Source organism: Vanacampus margaritifer, chromosome 11 (genome assembly GCF_051991255.1).
Source record: "Vanacampus margaritifer isolate UIUO_Vmar chromosome 11, RoL_Vmar_1.0, whole genome shotgun sequence".
Lineage (NCBI taxonomy): Eukaryota > Metazoa > Chordata > Actinopteri > Syngnathiformes > Syngnathidae > Vanacampus > Vanacampus margaritifer.
The window spans coordinates 12,651,630-12,669,320 of record NC_135442.1 but is presented as its reverse complement, the minus strand read 5'-3'; the positions used below and the strand labels follow the sequence as shown (position 1 = coordinate 12,669,320).

Here is a 17,691-nt window from a genome sequence, read left to right as displayed (position 1 = left end):
ATTATGTTCCCAATCATGAATTTTTTATGTGGTGGGGAAATCTTTGTGGTGATTAGGTTACCAAGCAACAGCTCCAGATTCTCAAAGGAACCACGTGGTTCCCAAAGGTACATGAGCTACTGTACACTAGTCTCCTCTGTGTATTCTGTCTTAACAGCAACATTCACACGTCCATTTTCTTAAGTGCTTGTCGTCATTAAGGTCACAGCCAGGTGAGCTAGGTCCTGGTCTGAACATATTTATAGTACTGTATATGGAGAAAACCCACGCAAGCATGGCAAACACATTCTAACCACTAAGACAACGTCAGTAGAATCCTGGGAATATTTCATGGAATTGTAACTGCATTATTTTTAGAAAAAGGAAGTATCAGCTGGGACACAAATTAATTTCGAAATCATTGATTTGTGACAGGGTTTGAAAAGGAAGCAGGCTAATTAGTGGTCACATGGTAGTGTTAAGTGGTCTGATTCATTCGGATTGTCCTCGGGCTTCTCCCGGATCTTGGATGTCAGTCAAAAATGTGGCAACGAGAGGACAGGACCTCTTCCTTCTTTCATAAACACTAGATGTAATTCTGCAGGCAAGCACAGAATTATTCCCTGTCAAAAAACACCTGTGGACAAAGTGTGGTGGAATTCCTTAAATTGTGCCCGTAAATCAATTTAATAGCCCCTCGATGACACAAGAGAAGCTGTTGATATAAAATAAGCAAGGAAGCTGCATATTGTTTTCAATCTGAGCATTTTGTTGATATGGCAAAATAGTTTGAAAAATGTTATGAATCTCCTCAGTTACAATGTACACAAAGCAAAACAAGCCTTTAAGTCTTTATGGCATCGGGACTTTGAACTCATAACTAGAGAATGTAGGTGAAGGTGAGTGGAAAACTTAAAGACACGTGAGCGATGCCTCAGGTTACAACAAAAAGTCTGTTTATGTTTCAGCTGTCTGATGTTTGGACCCTTATTTGATCATTTTCTTTTGTCTTTTTCAGCCATCTGATTGGCCCTAAATGCCTGCGCCTGATGCTAATGATGAGCTTAGCATGGCTAGTCAAGTCAATGCAATTTTACATGGACAGTGTCAATTCAAAACACAAGTTATTGTAGAATACATTCTCCTCAAGTACCGAAGCCCAGAGGACATCGGAAAGGTAAAACTCCCTCTCCGAAGGAAACTTCCAACGGACCTAAGACTCTGTGAGGGATTATTGTCTGCCTTGACTGGTTGAGTTGAGATGGAGTGATAGCATAGCGAAAGATAGGATATAATAAAAAGAGATAACAAGAAAGAAGCAGGTCACTTGCAACTAAGGGGGATAAAGAAAAAGGTTAGTGATATCATGGCAGCCAAATTAATAGATTGGTCATCACAGTGAAACAGAAGAACATAAGTGTCCTTATCACGGAGACAGACATTTGAACTGAAAAAAAACCATGGCGAGTAGTCTAACTGGAATCTGTGTTAAAATTGAAATTAAACGGTAAATTACACACAATGTGGATGAGTAGGAAGAAGAGTAAATAAATAGCTTGTATAATGCAAATATCCATCAAACAACAAAAAAAATGTTGTAATTGTCCATCAACACCAACATCAAATAAAACCAGTGACATACTTTAGTTGTAAGTGAACATCACTGCAGTATGGCAACTTGACTATAATAAACTAAGCTTGATTATCAGCTTTAGCAAAGAGGAAGGTTTTAAGTTTGCTCTTAGAAACCTAGTTTGCCATGGACAATAAAATGTAGATAGGCAACAGTCATAAGTGCTCAAATTTAGCCTTTAGGTCTTGACAAACACATATCCTAATAAGCATAGGTAAATTTTTGATGTCAGTGTTTTGTTGACTTTGTAAGGGGGAAGGAGCATGACAAATGATAAATACAAATATAAATGTATTTAGTTGAACTAACTTTGCACATTTTAATTTGTTGTTTTGGTTTTACAGCGATCAGATTATTCCAGAATGTTGTCTCCCATAGCTAAAGATTAGCACAGCGTAGCTAGTTAGCTTGCTATAGATGATATCATCATACACGCAATGATTTAAAAAAAAATGATTTATACCTTGTTTATATGTACTGGAAATATACACACTTTAGGGACTATTTGTTTGCCAAAAGTGATCACATTTACAATTCCCAATTTTGATGAAGTTGATACATTGTGTAAATCTCAGCTAAAAACACAATAAAATAATTTTAAAATATCCTTTCCAAGGCTTGATAAGACTTGGGGACCAAAAAAGATCTTAAGAGTAGCTACAGCCCTGTTCATTGCCACGCAAGCAATCGAAGTTCGGGGATTGGGGGGCATATCATTTAAGGTGTGGTTTGCGGCTGACGACCATGTTGGATGCCCCCCCTTTGGTATACAGTCAGACTTGTCAGGCAAGTGGACGCCCCTGCTTTGCATAGCCCGTGTGCAGTCAGGTCTAGGCCAATATTCACAAGATACACAAAATATATCATGTTCAAACTGAAAAAAAAAGGCAGGAAAGGGGCATGTTTACCACTGTTACATTACCATTTCCTTTAACAATGCACAATACATTTATTATTTTCTTATACTTTCTTCATATACTGCATTTCAAATTCAATTCTGCTGTTTTGTGTGCGTGTTCCGCAATTTTCCAGAAAGTAACCTTATCGTCTCTTTTCAGGTGTGTTCACCCTCATTTAAAAGGTAAAAGGCGGAGCTGGATGAGGGCGTGGGAGCCTGTGTGGAAAAGTACAGGGGGGAAGCATCCCCAGCTTAAGTCAAGAAAGTGATGGGTCATTGGGATCACTGCATTGCCTTCCTGGTTAAGCCGTTGCCCTTCCCAAATAAGCAGGTGCACAAACAAGGGAGAGACAAAGTGCATGTTGTCGTCATTTGTGTAGTTGTAATAGTTGTAATATGTGGTATTTACAGCTAATGCGTTGATTAATGCACGTGTTATGTTACGAATGCATGTGAAGGTAACGTTTATGTAACACGCCACTTGATGAACCATCCTCTTTCCCCCCTCCCCCGCAAATGTCAGCTTTGCCTCGGCGGTTGCGTTGTTGTGGTCTTGTCTGACGACCGCCGTTCAAACGGGCCTCGCGTGTTAGGTCATAGTGCCGCCGGTTTGTTGAGCCCTTAGTGTGTTTGCTTGACACGCCACACCACACCAATGCTGACTTGGCAGTGCATCACATGACACATTTACAGTCTTTTGAGTTTGCCGTTAGAACATATTGAATGAGCAGCGATATAGAGGTCACACAACTGCAATCTCATCCCTTGATTTGTTCATATCTGCAAACTAATTACACGTTTTAATTTTAATATAACAAATATTTTTTGAAAATAATCTAAGTATAATGATGGCGGCGAAATATTTTAAAATTCCTAACAGTCATGCATTTGTAAATTATTATTATTCAGTTTTGCCTAAACAAAACGGAATTAAAGCTGCTGAACACAGAAAATTGAATTTCGAATTGCTACTGCCACCTGTGGTCGAAAAAATTAAACTACACACACCCTTCTTCACGTACACAATGCACACATGATGTCACATCCACAGACAGGGGGCGGGAAATTCGAACCCGAATCCAATCTGAAAACTATTGGCCAGAGTACCCATTGCGAACAGCTAGGGAAGATGTTTCAATCATAAATAATATATAATAAAATATATTTTTGGGCAAATTGTTATCCACAACATAATTTTAACGAACCATAATCCTAGTTACAAATGTCTATAAGTCATTTCCCCTTAATTTAAGATAAGTGAAATGTGACATTGAGATATATTGAATTTAGGTGAATTAAAGATATATTGTATTAAAATGATGATTAGTCTTCTTTGTCATATTTTACACTTCATAACGCACCACACATTTTCAATAGGAGACGGGTCTGGACTGCTGCCACTTTTTTACCACAAAGCCATGCAGTTTTAACGTATGCAGAATGTGACCTGGTATTGTCTTGCTGAAATAAACTGAGCCTGGAAAAGTCACTTCTTGGATGGAAGCATGTTTCTCCAAAACCTGGTTGTACCTTTCACCATTAATGGTCATGTCATGCCATAAAGGAACCAACACACCCACATACTGTCACAGATGATGGCTTTTGAACTTTGTGCTGCCTTCTTTTGCGGAGTCAGTGCTTTTGGCCTGTTTAAGCGTTTCAAGAATTATTCCAAATATTCCGGATTTGATCCCCTGGTGTCCTTTCAACAGGCATTGTGTCGTAACATCGTTTTGGTACGTGGGAGCCAGCAGTAAATTCCTGAGGTTAAAAACATGCCATGACACTGGAATGAGCAGACCTGAAAAAAGTTGACCGGAAATCAGAGGTAGTAAGCTCCGTTTGAGTTCTTGTGCCAATGTTATGATTAGTTGGCACCGACGCACCCGGTCATGTTTGATTTAGCATTACAAGAACAATGCCGCGTGCCAAATAAGTCACATTTCTTTGCTGCGTTTTTATTGGCTCTGGTCAGCTGGTCACCACTCCTTTAGAATGTGGAAATTTACAAGCTGCAAGCTCATTTCCACTTTCAACTCTACTCCCTGTGTGTTTATGTTACAAATGGTAAATTTCCCATTTGTCCACAAATCTACGTATACTATTAGTCCACATGTGTTGGTGTTAATGTTTTTGACCCATCTAAAGTGTTGAAAATGGCTAGAGCTCTTTGACGAGGTACAAGGAATTCGCCCGACTCCCGCATACACCCAGAAACAAATGAATCGAGCCTTCTTTGGGTGTGGATTGACTCCAGGGCGCATCTCATGGCCAACACTAATATTGCACAATGACAAACCAAGGCCTCGTTGTCAACAAGGTGCCTTAACTGAACATGTATGAAAGTCATGCAACAGTGTGAGGTCATTTGTTTGCCCCTTTTGCCTGGAGAAACTTCACGAGTTGAGTGCAAGAAGGACAAATGTCAACATTCTCTTGTCTTGGGCTCCCCCTATAGGTTGCTATTAAGCGGCAAAAGAATTCCAAGAATTTTAATGAAATATAATGAAATAATTTGTCATGCTGCTCACGTAATTTATCAGTTTATGTAATCATTATCTAATTTAACAAATTATTTTATATATACACTTTATTCACACATTAACTGATACTTATGAATTATAGTTTGGTATTCCTATTACATGTTGTTTATTGACAATATTGACTTGATTACATTTTTACTTTATATACCATATATTCATATTTTATCTACTTAACAGTCACAGAGAATTTATTGATTTTAGTAATTTACCAATCAGCACTCTGCTTTAAAAAATAATAGTTTTTTATTATTTATCTACAGTACCTATTTGTTTTATTAACATCTACTTAATATTTGTTTTTACTACACAGTATAGAAATTTGCCGTTTTTGTGTGTTTTAATTGCTTTTTATATACATTTTTATATACTTTATTTCAGTATATACACATGTAGGATTTAATTGAAATTTTGTTCCATAGTTATACACATTATTTATATTATTCATATTCATATACATTTTGTTCTATATTTTTTATTATTTAGTATTATTTTTTGCCTTTATGTCATTTATTTTATTTCTTTATCTATTTATTTATATTAATTAATTTTATTAAATCTGTTTTCCAGATTTTATTTATTTTCATACAGACTTGATTGATTTATGATCTAATGCTTTTGTCCCAAATTTGAATATATCATTCATGCATTTTTATAGATGATTTATGATTTTTTCATATTTTATTTATTCCTTAATGTCCTCAACTTAACAATGTGCACTTTAACTTTTACCAATAATGTTGTTTTCTGTACATCCAGCATACAAGTATCAATCTACAGTGTCTTGAAAAACTATCAACTTGACTGCTCTTCTGGAAGACCCCCACCAACCCTTAGTGGTGTTTTGGATCATCACCATGACAACGGGAGGTGCAATGGGACAGCCGGATCTGACCCAGACGGAGGAGATCCTCCTAAGCGTCATTAGGTATTTGTTATCCGGGATCACATGTTTGGCGAATGACGCCTAATGCGAGAACTGCGCTGCGCCTCACAGAGAAACTCAAAAAAGTTCCGTTCAAAGCACATTTCAGATGTGCAGGTGTACCTAATGTTGTGGCCATGGCGTGTAGGTCAGTCAGTGATCTTTTTGGAATCATGCTGTGTCTTGAGAGGACACATCAAGCTGAAACAGAGACACTTAATGTTGTTAGTCCCTCTAAGTGAAAATGCCTGCTGTGGAAAAACAGAGCAATACATCCGCCTCGCATTACTCGCTTTGCTTTCCTTCTTTGGACTCAAGTGTCGCTTGCTGCTTGTTTAGGTGTCTTGTTGCCTTCACTTTTGTCTTGTTGTGACTCTTGTCACTTTCACATTTGTTTTTGTTTCCTGTTCCCTGCTCATTTGTAGGAACTGTTGTCCTCTTTTTTTCCATCTTAGGTATCTTGTTCTTCTAGTTTTGAGGTCATGTTACCTTCAATTCGTCTCCAATATTGTCTATATGGCCTTGTAGCCTTTACTTTTTTAATGGGTCTTAGTGCATACATTTTTGTCTTGATTATAATGGCTTTATTTTATTTTTATTTTTTTATCTCCACTTTCATCCACTACTTTTGGTTTGTATGGGTTTTATATCTTCATTTATGTCTTCAGTATAGTTGGTATTTATTTATGCTTTTCTGTTGGCCTTGACGCCTTCAATTTGGTCTTTAATATCATTTGTTGATCTTTTTGCATTCTCTTTCATCTTCAGTATTTCCCCCCTTTTTGTGGGTCTTGTTGCCCTTTTGTTGTTGTTTGTTTCCCATAATCCTTTTCTGCTTGATTGTGGATGCCTTCACTTTTGTCTTGCATATTTCTTCAGCTTGTTTAGTCTTCCTTTGGCCAATCAGTCTTCAGTATTGTCATCAATATTTTTTTTTACTTCATTGTGGGTCTTATTGCCTTCACCTTTGTTGCTTTTGTTTTCTGGGCCTTTTTTGCCTTCAGTTTCACTTCAGTATGTATTTTTTCTGCTTGTTAGTGAGTCTTTTTATCCTTCAGTTTCACTTCAATATTATTGTTTTCTACTTAGTGAATCTTTTTTTGCCTTCAGTTTCACAGTATTTATTTTTCTGTTTGTTTGTGAATCTTTTTGTCTTCACTTTGTCATCAGTATTTTTTCTTTTTATTTTGGGATTTTAATGCCATCACGTTTACCATGAGTATTTTTTTCTTCTTGGGTATGCTTCCTACTTTCACTTTCATCTTTAATATTACTTTTCTGGTTGTGAGTCTTTTTGCCTTAACTTTTATGTTAGGTTCATCAGTTAATGCTGGGTTTTTTTCAAGGTTGTGGGGCTTCTTGCTTTCTCTTCTTTTTTTTGCTTGCTTGTTTTGTCACCCTAACATTTTCTTCAGTATTGTTTGTTGCCTTCACTTCAGTCTTCAGCCTTAATTTTCTACCTGTTTATGTGTCTTAAATGGTATTCATGTGTGTGTGTGTTTTTTGTTTTTTGCCTTCGCTTTTGTCTCCGGTGAGTGGAACGGATGCTCTCTTGGGTTGGGAGGTGGGGATTGACTTGACGGTTGAAGAACATTCCAATTCCCTTGCCTTCTAAAAGTCCTGACTTTCTTTCACGGTATGTTTATAGTCAGTATCTGTCTGTCCTATCAGTTTTGTAGCAGTCACATCATCAGTTAACATCAGCGAGCCTCTTGCTTGAGCATCCATATATATTTGTCGTGACCTAATGTATTATTCAACAACATTTGTGTCTTTTTAAGACATTTTGTTGCAAAATCTTTCCACACTGTGCCCCAAACTAATAACAAAAGGCTTGTAAGTGTTCAAGTTGCCCTTTTGCACACACCTGTTGACAGATATGAGCCGTCACCTAAAATACTCTCCCGTTATCTCCTCAAAGCACTAAATCACACATCTACTTTGTTTTTGGTCCTCTCCCAAAATAACCAAACCCCCTAAAGCTCGACATCACGGCCATCCAACCGTCCAGCCCCCCGTAAGATGCCTCTCTTTCTCACTCGGACGTTTATTTTTAGCTTTTAAACAACTGCTCTCCTAAAAATGGGCCTACCCATTACGGGTGGAGGTGGAGCGCTGCTATGTATGGCTTTCCTTCTCCCCGGTCAGCCCCCTTCGCAGGCCGCACCGTGCGCTCCTCTGTCGAGGCGTGAAGGAGCGAGAGGAGCAGGGGGAAGTAAGGGATGCAAGGAAAAGTGTGATTTCTGGGGATAACTCGGGACCGCTGATGGACGCTTTTCTTGAATCTTCACATTTCCTCTTGTAACCTCTCCCAGGGCCTGCGTGACCTTTGCGGCTAACAACTCAAAGCACACTTGTGGGACTTTTTGGAGCTTGTGGACGCCTTAGCTGAGGATCATGCTTTCCCTCTGGTTGTTCCTGCTCCCGTGCCTGGGCCTGGTGCCCGTGGCCCCAGCCGAGAAGGGCCTGGAGTTCCCGCAGTACGACGGCAAAGACCGCGTCCTGGACATCAACGACAAGAACTACAAGAAGGCCTTGAAGCAGTACAACATGCTGTGCCTGTTCTACCACGAGCCCGTGGCCGACAGCAAGGAGCAGCAGAAACAACACCAGATGACCGAGCTGGTGCTGGAGGTTCGGAGAAGGAAGCATGATGGGAGATAGAGTCTATTTAAACATAACTACAACACATTAGAGATTTGCATTGCAAATCATAGGTTTCCATGTAGGACTGTACTGTAGATGGACAGTCCCGAGGTTTGTGGGTAATGGAGTTGTTTATCACAATCAAATGATAAATTCAAACTGTAATCCGGCACGGCTGCTCAATTATTTATTTTCAAGTACACTCTGACACTTGAAGGCCACATTCTTCCTTGAGGAGAGCGTCATGTTGCTGCTAGGTTCAAACAGACCACTAGATGGCACACTACCAATAACAGTAGCGTTAAATTGCTTCACAATGTAAGCGCTGACTTTTGGAAAGGGTAAGCACAATACAGTGATAATAGCGAAGAGGATTATTGTGATAACATACATTCAGTACATAAATAACTGTATCCATATTTAACTTCTTTAAGTCTTTATATTATATAAAAATAAAGGGCCCTTTTTCAATAGCAGTTGCTTTAATTGCTAAAACATAATTTATTCATAATTTGATCATTTTATTTCCTTTCATTTACATTCCAGATTTATTTGATCTTACTTTCATTTCAGTTCTGTAAATCTGAAGAGTTTATGAACATGTAATTGTATTTATTTATATTATAATATGTATATTATTTATATTAATTAATGTATGTATTTATATTTCAGTTTTATCAATGGGATTATATGAACATGTAATTTTATTATTACATGTTACTTAGTTTTACTACACTTAATTTAATTTTACATTTAAATAATATTTCCTTATGTTACAGCATTTTCAAATTTCTGTAAATTCCTGGATTAGGGCTCAATATATGAAGAGGTTATTTAATTTGTCTTAATATATAATTTAATAATAATTAATCAAACGTTCTATTATTATTTTAATTTAATTTAATGTTTTAAATCAATTTTATCTGCATTTTATTTTTGAAGTCTTAGAGCAGGGGTCACCAACATGGCAGGCCACAAAGTCCACATAATTAGCCTGTGAGCCGCTTCTAAAAACAACTCAGCAGTGATGGGACATTGTGACTTCCTGGGAATGTTTTACAAGTGATCATTTGAGAATGCAAATTTATGAAGAGTAATGTGCTGCATATCGACATTTAGGTAAATCATGAGAGAAATGTGAGAAATAAATAAATAAATAAATAAATAAAAATTGAATCAGTCATTTTTTGGACTATCCAGTTTTGACCTGAACTGAATAATATTACATTGAATAATATTACATTTTTTACTTGTGATAACAATGATCTTATCAAGCCATATGTATTTCCAATTCAAGATCATTTACCACGTGGAATAGTGTAAAGAAGATTAAAGTTAATCTCCTTTTGAATCACACACAGTTGGAAACAATGTGCACAATGCAGCTCGTGTTACACACAGAACAGTCGTGACCTCTCGCTTCAGATTGACTTTAATCCCATGCCAGCAATGCATACTTGATATGTGCTAGTGTACTTGAACATTATATTACTCCGTAAAAACAAAAAGTATTTGTATCGGCCCTAAAGTAGTCATTCAAGTTGGAAAAACTTTAATTAGTATTTTCTTAACATTTATGGAAAAAAATTATATTTAGCAAGCCAATTTTTTAATCCAAAAATAACAACAGCTCAGCAACAGTTCTATGTTGTGAAATGCGGGAAAGTCAATGGTCACAAACGCAAAACGGTACAGTAATTTTGTCGTTCCACAGTGAGTGGCACATGGATGTAGAATAACTGAGGGACAGACATGCAGCCCTACTGTACCTCCGTTTGTCATCCAAAAGCATTGTGAGACAAATATAAATCACCATGTCAGAGCGTTTGCTTCGGAACAACTGCCACACTCATACTTCAGTGCTATTTTTAGCAATCTAGCTAATTATGTAACTATGTCTCTGTGCCCTCCAGGGTACGATAATCTTCCCCTTCATCTTCCCACTAAGTGGCTGCATCAAGTCATTAAAAGACTATAAAATGCCATTGACAATTCATCTCATATATTATTTTTTTTTGTGTTTAACGTGCAGCTAGTGGCCCAGGTCATGGAAGACAAAGATGTCGGCTTTGGAATGGTCGACTCCCAAAAAGATGCCAAGGTGTCGAAGAAACTAGGCGAGTATACTGTACAGCACGAAGGATGGTCTCATAAATAGGATGCAGATTTATGTTAATTGTTTCACTCGCCTCACGGATTATACGGCAGTGTTAGGAAAGGGTTAATAACTGTAGAATAGGATAATAACAATGATGGCTAAAAAATATATGATCAAGAACTTATTTACTTTGAAACTTTTTTAATAATGGTTGCTCTGTTGTTGTCAATCAATTTTCTATTGAATTGCATTAAAAAGCCATTCTAATCGTTTAATTAACTTAAATGAATGTAATTCTACTTGATTTATTTTTCTGAGTTCTCCAAGTCATGAGAATGTCATTTGTCATCATTTTGTTTGATTCGATTGCTTTTCCGTTGGTTTGATTTGATTTGCGTTTGCTGTGTCAGGCCTGGAGGAGGAAGGCAGCGTGTACGTGTTCAAGGCCGATCATGTGATTGAGTTTGACGGCTGGCTCTCGGCCAACACCCTCGTGGAGTTTTTGCTGGATGTGAGTTCAACCACTCGCAACCACTCCCTCATTTCAAAACTAACGTCGAACCCCATTCGCATCTTGAAACCCTCATTTAAAAGCCCTGACACAGGCTTGAAAACCTACTTTGATAGTGAAACTGGGGTTTGGAACCCTGACACTTTTTTTAAAGGCTAGGCTTCAAATTCTAATTTGAAACTATCTTGAAATCATAATCATGACTTGAACCAATTTGAAAGCATAACCATGGCTTGGAACCCTAGTTTTAATTCATCGCCCTACTTTGTAACCCTAGCCCAGTTCTTGACACCCAACTTTGAAACCTTAACCTTGTCTTAAAACCTTGACCCAGGTTTCAAACATAATTTAAAGCCTTAATCCCGGTATTAAATTGATTGATTGATTTAGAAAACAAATTTTGAATTATAATTGTGTTTTTTTTTTAAATCCCTAATCCCTAATATTTGAAAGACTAATTCTGTCTTGAAACCCTCATTTAAAACCCTAGCCCATTTCTTGAAAGTATACATTGAAACCCTAAACCTAACATGAGCCCTAATTTGAGACCCTATTCCCCAATCTCTAAAACTAACTTTAAAGCTGTTTCGGAGCCCTAATTTTAAACCCCTATTCTGTTTTAAAACCCCAATTGAAAACTTTGAAACCCGAGCCCAGTTCTTGAAACCCAAATTCGAAACCTAAATTGTTAACCCTAATGTAGACATGTAACCAAATTTGAAACCCTAACCCTGGCTTGAAACCCTACATTAAAAAACCCTTACCTTGTTTTAGTTAAAACCTTAATCCAGGTTTCAAGACGTAATTTGAAACCCTAATTTAAAGATATAATCCTAGTATGAAACCCAAATTTAGAACCCAAATTCAAAATTGTAACCCTGTTTTTAATCCCTAATCCTGATTTGAAACCCTATTTTGCCTTACTTACCCTGTCTTGGAGTCATAATTTAAAACTCGAACTGGTTTTGACTTGAAAACTTAATCCTAATTTGAACCTTTCATCTGAAACCATAACCCTGTCTTGTTACACTAATGTGAAACCATAACACTGGTTAGAAAACCAAATTTGAAACTCGAACCATGACTTGAAACCATACTTTGAAAAACCTCACAAGTATTTCAGAATAACCATAATCCTGGTTTGAAACCCTAATCTAGAACCCAATTTGCTAAGCACTACACTGCTGTGCTGTCAAATGCCTTTACTATATTCAATTGTTCATTAACCCCCCCCCCTTTTTTTTTTCCTGTAAACAATTTTATGATTGTTATACTGCAAATCGCTCACATAACCAACAAAAGCATCATGTCTTAGCTTCAACCATCCAAAAATGTTTGTCCTCTCTGCAGCTTTTGGAGGACCCCGTGGAAATAATCGACAACGCTTTGGAGCTGAGGGCCTTCGACAGGATGGAGGAGGACATCCGCGTCATCGGCTACTTCAAGGGCGAGGACTCGGAACGTAAGTGACAAAAACAAGAAGTTTTTATATTTGAAAAAACAGGTGGAGTTGTCGCAGTTGTTCGTAGTGCTCAATTTTAATCAGCCCAAATTCGGAGCCATAACCCCTGGGCGTTATTATATTTTGATTAAATTCTTGTAATTTTTGCCAAAATCAGGCATTTCCTTTGAAGTGCGATAACTTAGTCATTTATGAATATTTTTTTCACTTTCAACCGCTCAAAATGTTCACTGGCATCAGACCTATCTATACATATATAGTTTTAAAAAAAATGTTTTTTTTTAATGCCCTCTATGAACAATAATAGTAGTATTATGCTAACAGCAAAATTAACTATGCTGTATATATATATATATATGTAAAATAAAGGTCTAATTTGAATATTTCATATGACATAGTTAGAGGCTCAAACAAGTCCATAAGTCATAACAATATAATTTTTTTATGCATGCATTTTGTATTCATTTATTAGCCTTTGGCGCCACCTAGTGGATTTTTGTGTTAACACTCTCAACACACAAATTCCTCTATTTTCATGCTTATGACTCGTCAAAGAAGCGATTGCATCAGTAATCACAGAAAATGCATTATAACACATCAGGTTTACAGCATATCAAAAACTGTGATTTATAATGGGAGTCAATGAGCCAAAATCGGGCATTATTACAAGAATTTCGTGTAAATCTCTCCCTCCTGTTTGGTAATAATTATAAATTACAGCATGGCGCCAATTTGAACTTCTACATTTTTTAACGATCCTGGTAAAATGTCAGGTCCCTAGTGTATTTTTTTCAAATGCTTTTTCTTTGATGAAACACAGAAAAACATAAAAATGCCAGAAAATGGACAAATAACGCCCAGGGGTTAAAGACAACAACGTTGCAACATGCTTGCTAGGCCAGTAGCTGTACAACATGCCTTAACATTGTCTAATAGAAAAACATGCTTTGCTGCCATCCTGTGGCGTCTGTAGGCAATTACACCGTAAAATAACAACTTTTTGGGCCTAAAACAGTAATTAAGGTGGAAAAATGTTAATCTAAAATTGTTTTTATTTTGTTGTTGTTATTATTCTTATTACTATTCCGCCCACCTCGGGTGGATGCCGAGGGCCAGCACCTCCTTTGCTCGCCACTGTCCCACTATAGTAGTAATATAAAGGAACACAGTGCTTCCTCATCAGTGCAATTTTGCCGCCTCATCTCAGTGGATTTGCAGCTCCATTTTTATCCCATCCGCACGATGCAGCTGCTGTCACGTCCGTGACCCGGAGTGTGGGAGCAAAAGCGCGGCTCAAAGTTCATCTATTTACGAATGTCACACGTGTGGTGAGATAACATTCCTTTTTTTTTTTTTTTTCTGTTAGATTACGACGCTTTCAAAGAGGCAGCCGAGCAGTTTCAACCCTACATCAAGTTCTTTGCCACCTTTGACAAATCTGTAAGTGAGCCATCACAAGTGTGGTCTCCCTTGGAGCCAAGTATGTTTTGAATGTATTGGTCACTTCAGGTGGCCAAAGAGCTGACCCTGAAGCTGAACGAGGTGGATTTCTACGAGCCCTTCATGGAGGAGCCTGTCACCATCCCGGGAAAACCTCATTCTGAGGACGACCTGGTCGACTTCATCCATGAGCACCGACGGTAAACAGCCAACCATGTGGAAACAGGAAACGCCTCCTAACATGTATACTGCATTTTCACTCGCTTCGGACATAAATACACCTCCATTTTGTTGACAACTTTACTGAGCAATCAATTATGTTCCGCTTATCAGAAGCTAACTGTGAACTAAAGCTAACCTTTGCATTCAAGTGGAAGTCAACCTTATACATTTCTTGACAATAATATGTTATATGTGACCTCACTAGTCTGCTGTAAACATGACATTCTGATTAATATTACACTTGTGGAATATTAGTTATGAAGCAAAATCCAGCCGTTTTTATCCATCTCAGGGAGCGGCCATTTTGCCACTTGCTGTCGACTGAAGATGACATCACAGTTGCTCAAGGCTCAGGCAACGACCAATGTGATGTCATCTTCAGTCGACAGCAAGTGGCAAAATGGCCGCTCCCTGAGATGGATAAAAACGGCTGGATTTTGCTGCTTAACTCATATTTCACTAGCGCAATATTAACCAGAATACCGTATTTAGACTAGTGGGGCGGCATAGAACATATTATTGTCAAGAATTTTTATTGGTGGGGGTTGATGTCCCCTTTCAACAATATTCAGTGCAGCTCTGCTTAACACCTTTCTTTCTTTTTAAAATGTATTTATTTGTATATCATTTGAAATTACATTGTATGGCCTGTGTTAACCTGCATTTTCTTAAATTTGGTCAGAATTATAGTAAAAATAAATAATAAGAATAGTGAGGGATTTGTTCATAAATAATACATAAAATAAATAATTGTTTGCTGCAATTTTTGTTAACTGTGGTAATATTTTTTAATCATTCATATTTTTTTCCCATTTTTTAAAGGTAAAAAACATTTAAAACATAGTTGTATGGAAAACTGATAAATGCTATCACCAACGTGAAACATTGTATATTATGATCACCTTAGGATCATAATAATAATAAGGGCCGGTTAATCCATCACAATTTATCACAACAATCCGGCGTGTTACCATGGATACCATCATGGTGTTGTATCGTCACACGTGTCTTGTGTATCTTCAGGCCTACTTTGAGAAAGTTGCGTGCAGAAGACATGTTTGAGACATGGGTAAGCCTCAATGGAAAGCAAACTTTATCAACAACTTTCTATAGTATCTCCGCATTTCTTTTTGCTTTTTTTTTTGAGACGCTTGGTTCGTTTTCAGGAGGACGACATCGAGGGCATCCATATTGTGGCTTTTGCAGAGGAGGAGGACCCGGGTAAGCGAGACCGTGTCGTTAGCTTAAACAGTTATCATGTCTTTCAGCATAATAACTAGCTATATGATAATCCGATAAGGGCCAATTATGTTGTACAGTGGTTCTTAACCTGGGTTCGATCGAATCAGTCTCAGGGGTTCAGCGGTGGTCAAGACACACACCCGATGTAACGATTCATGATTGTACGTCCCGCTTGGCCATCATTGGCTGCAGGTGATTAAGCTACAGCTGCAGGGAATTTGGTGCGCTCGTGAATCGACTTGTGGCTGTTGTGATGGTACGTCGTGTGATTTATTTATTATTATAATCCCTTCATGGTAACTGTGTAAGTGATTGGATGAATATGTGCTATAATAACCCAAGAAATGTGATCTATTTTTGTGCCCACAAATTTGTGAGCATGTTAGATCTTTATTGTGGCTACAATTCAATGTGTTATGTCTAGGGCTGTATAATTAGCAGTTCTCAGAATGCAGCAAGTTTAACGCCTCTGCCCCACAGCAACAAATAATACTGAAAAACAGTTGCATAAGAAAACTTTGATGGCTTGCTGCCATCACTATTAAAAGAAGTCAAAGGACTTCCTGTTTGGACAAAATGCAGATGTTCATCATTGTGGCGGCGTCCCCCTTGAGCATACTAGATTTAGTGGAAGTGGTATACTTGGAGGAAAAATTGTCTTCGACGAATACATTGAACATTGTGACTCTAAATGTTTTATTTCTGTTTATCTGAAGAAACAAAATGGACGTTATACCATTCATCAATCTGATTAAACTCTTGTATCCATTGTGTGATCAATTAATGGATTCATTTTTAATGGTGAGGGTGTATTATATTATATCATGTGGTTTTTGATATGGTCATATCATACGGAGGATAAAGAATAAAAGCACACTTCTGTCTCATGCAAAAGCTAGCTTTTGTTACTATGGCAACTGTAAAAGCTAAAGCATTGAGCAACATATCTTTTTTGTAGCGTTACCAGAGAAGGAGATGTTTGCTCTTTTGCGTCCAGAATGCAAATGAGCGCTGCTTACACAAAACCCACCACGGACTGATTTTGTCTTCCTTTCAGATGGTTTTGAGTTCTTGGAGATCTTGAAGGAGGTGGCCCGGGACAACACGCACGTGCCTGAGCTCAGCATCGTGTGGATTGATCCTGACGACTTTCCCCTGGTGAGGATTCCTTCATACGTTTGACATGTCAACGACAATTGGACGATCCGTTCAATCAATAATTTGAATGCCTCTAGTTGATCCCCTACTGGGAGAAGACCTTCAAGGTGGATCTCTTCAGACCGCAGTTCGGAGTCGTCAACGTTACAGATGTGAGTTCATCAAGATATGGCGTGCGTGTGTGTGTCTGCTTTACTAATGTAACACCGTGTGTGTGTGTGTGTGTGTGTGTAGGCCGACAGCGTGTGGATGCTGATGGACGAAGTGGAGGATCTGCCCTCAGCCCAGGAGCTGGAAGACTGGATCGAAGACGTACTCTCTGGAAAAGTTAACACCGAGGATGATGATGATGATGACGACGACGACGATGATGACGACGACGACGACGACGATGATGATGACGATGACGATGATGACTAATTTGAACCAGTACATTTTCATAACCCCAACATCAGCAATTGCACTTCAGAACATGTGAACAGTTACTGTAAATTACGTGTATTTAATAAGCATACATGTATTTTTTAATACAGTAAATTGACTTTTGTGATTGATCATGGCAGTCATGCATAAAATCCATCTGTTAATAAAAATACAGTAAACATGTTTTGCACTCACTGGCAATAAACCAACCGGGGTGCTTCATGTGTATTTATCTTTTCTCTACATTTTCATTTTTCAGTATTTTAATATTTACTCACAGACGGGATACTCGTCGGTCACTCCGTATATAATATAATGCTCATTTTTCATTGACTCTGTCCACCAGGTATACATTTTGTGATTATAAATTAGTAGCCTGTGCTTAATTATATGCCATGCCTTAATTAATGCTGAAAGTACGTTAATGCCACACCTCAAATGGGCACAACGCTGTATTCCCTGCAACATAAATTTAATTAGGCATAATTTACTTAAGCAAACATTCCTTTATAAA

At 37.8% G+C, this 17,691-nt stretch overlaps 1 protein-coding gene across 3 annotated transcripts in view; it reads left to right on the top strand.

Annotated features, from left to right (window-relative positions):
* casq2 (calsequestrin 2) overlaps positions 1-17,397 on the top strand; it is a 28,210-nt gene extending 10,813 nt beyond the window's left edge. The window contains exons 2-15 of one of the 3 annotated variants that reach the window (XM_077580929.1): positions 998-1,156; positions 2,671-2,841; positions 5,810-5,978; positions 8,291-8,609; positions 10,654-10,738; positions 11,130-11,230; positions 12,581-12,692; positions 14,059-14,132; positions 14,202-14,332; positions 15,378-15,423; positions 15,521-15,575; positions 16,654-16,754; positions 16,832-16,906; positions 16,989-17,397. In XM_077580929.1, the coding sequence (XP_077437055.1) occupies positions 8,373-8,609; positions 10,654-10,738; positions 11,130-11,230; positions 12,581-12,692; positions 14,059-14,132; positions 14,202-14,332; positions 15,378-15,423; positions 15,521-15,575; positions 16,654-16,754; positions 16,832-16,906; positions 16,989-17,174 (1,203 nt within the window). In that variant the 5' untranslated portion in view covers positions 998-1,156; positions 2,671-2,841; positions 5,810-5,978; positions 8,291-8,372 and the 3' untranslated portion in view covers positions 17,175-17,397. The other 2 variants (XM_077580930.1, XM_077580931.1) reach the window with 2 other exon arrangements.
* Positions 17,398-17,691: the final 294 nt, after the last annotated feature.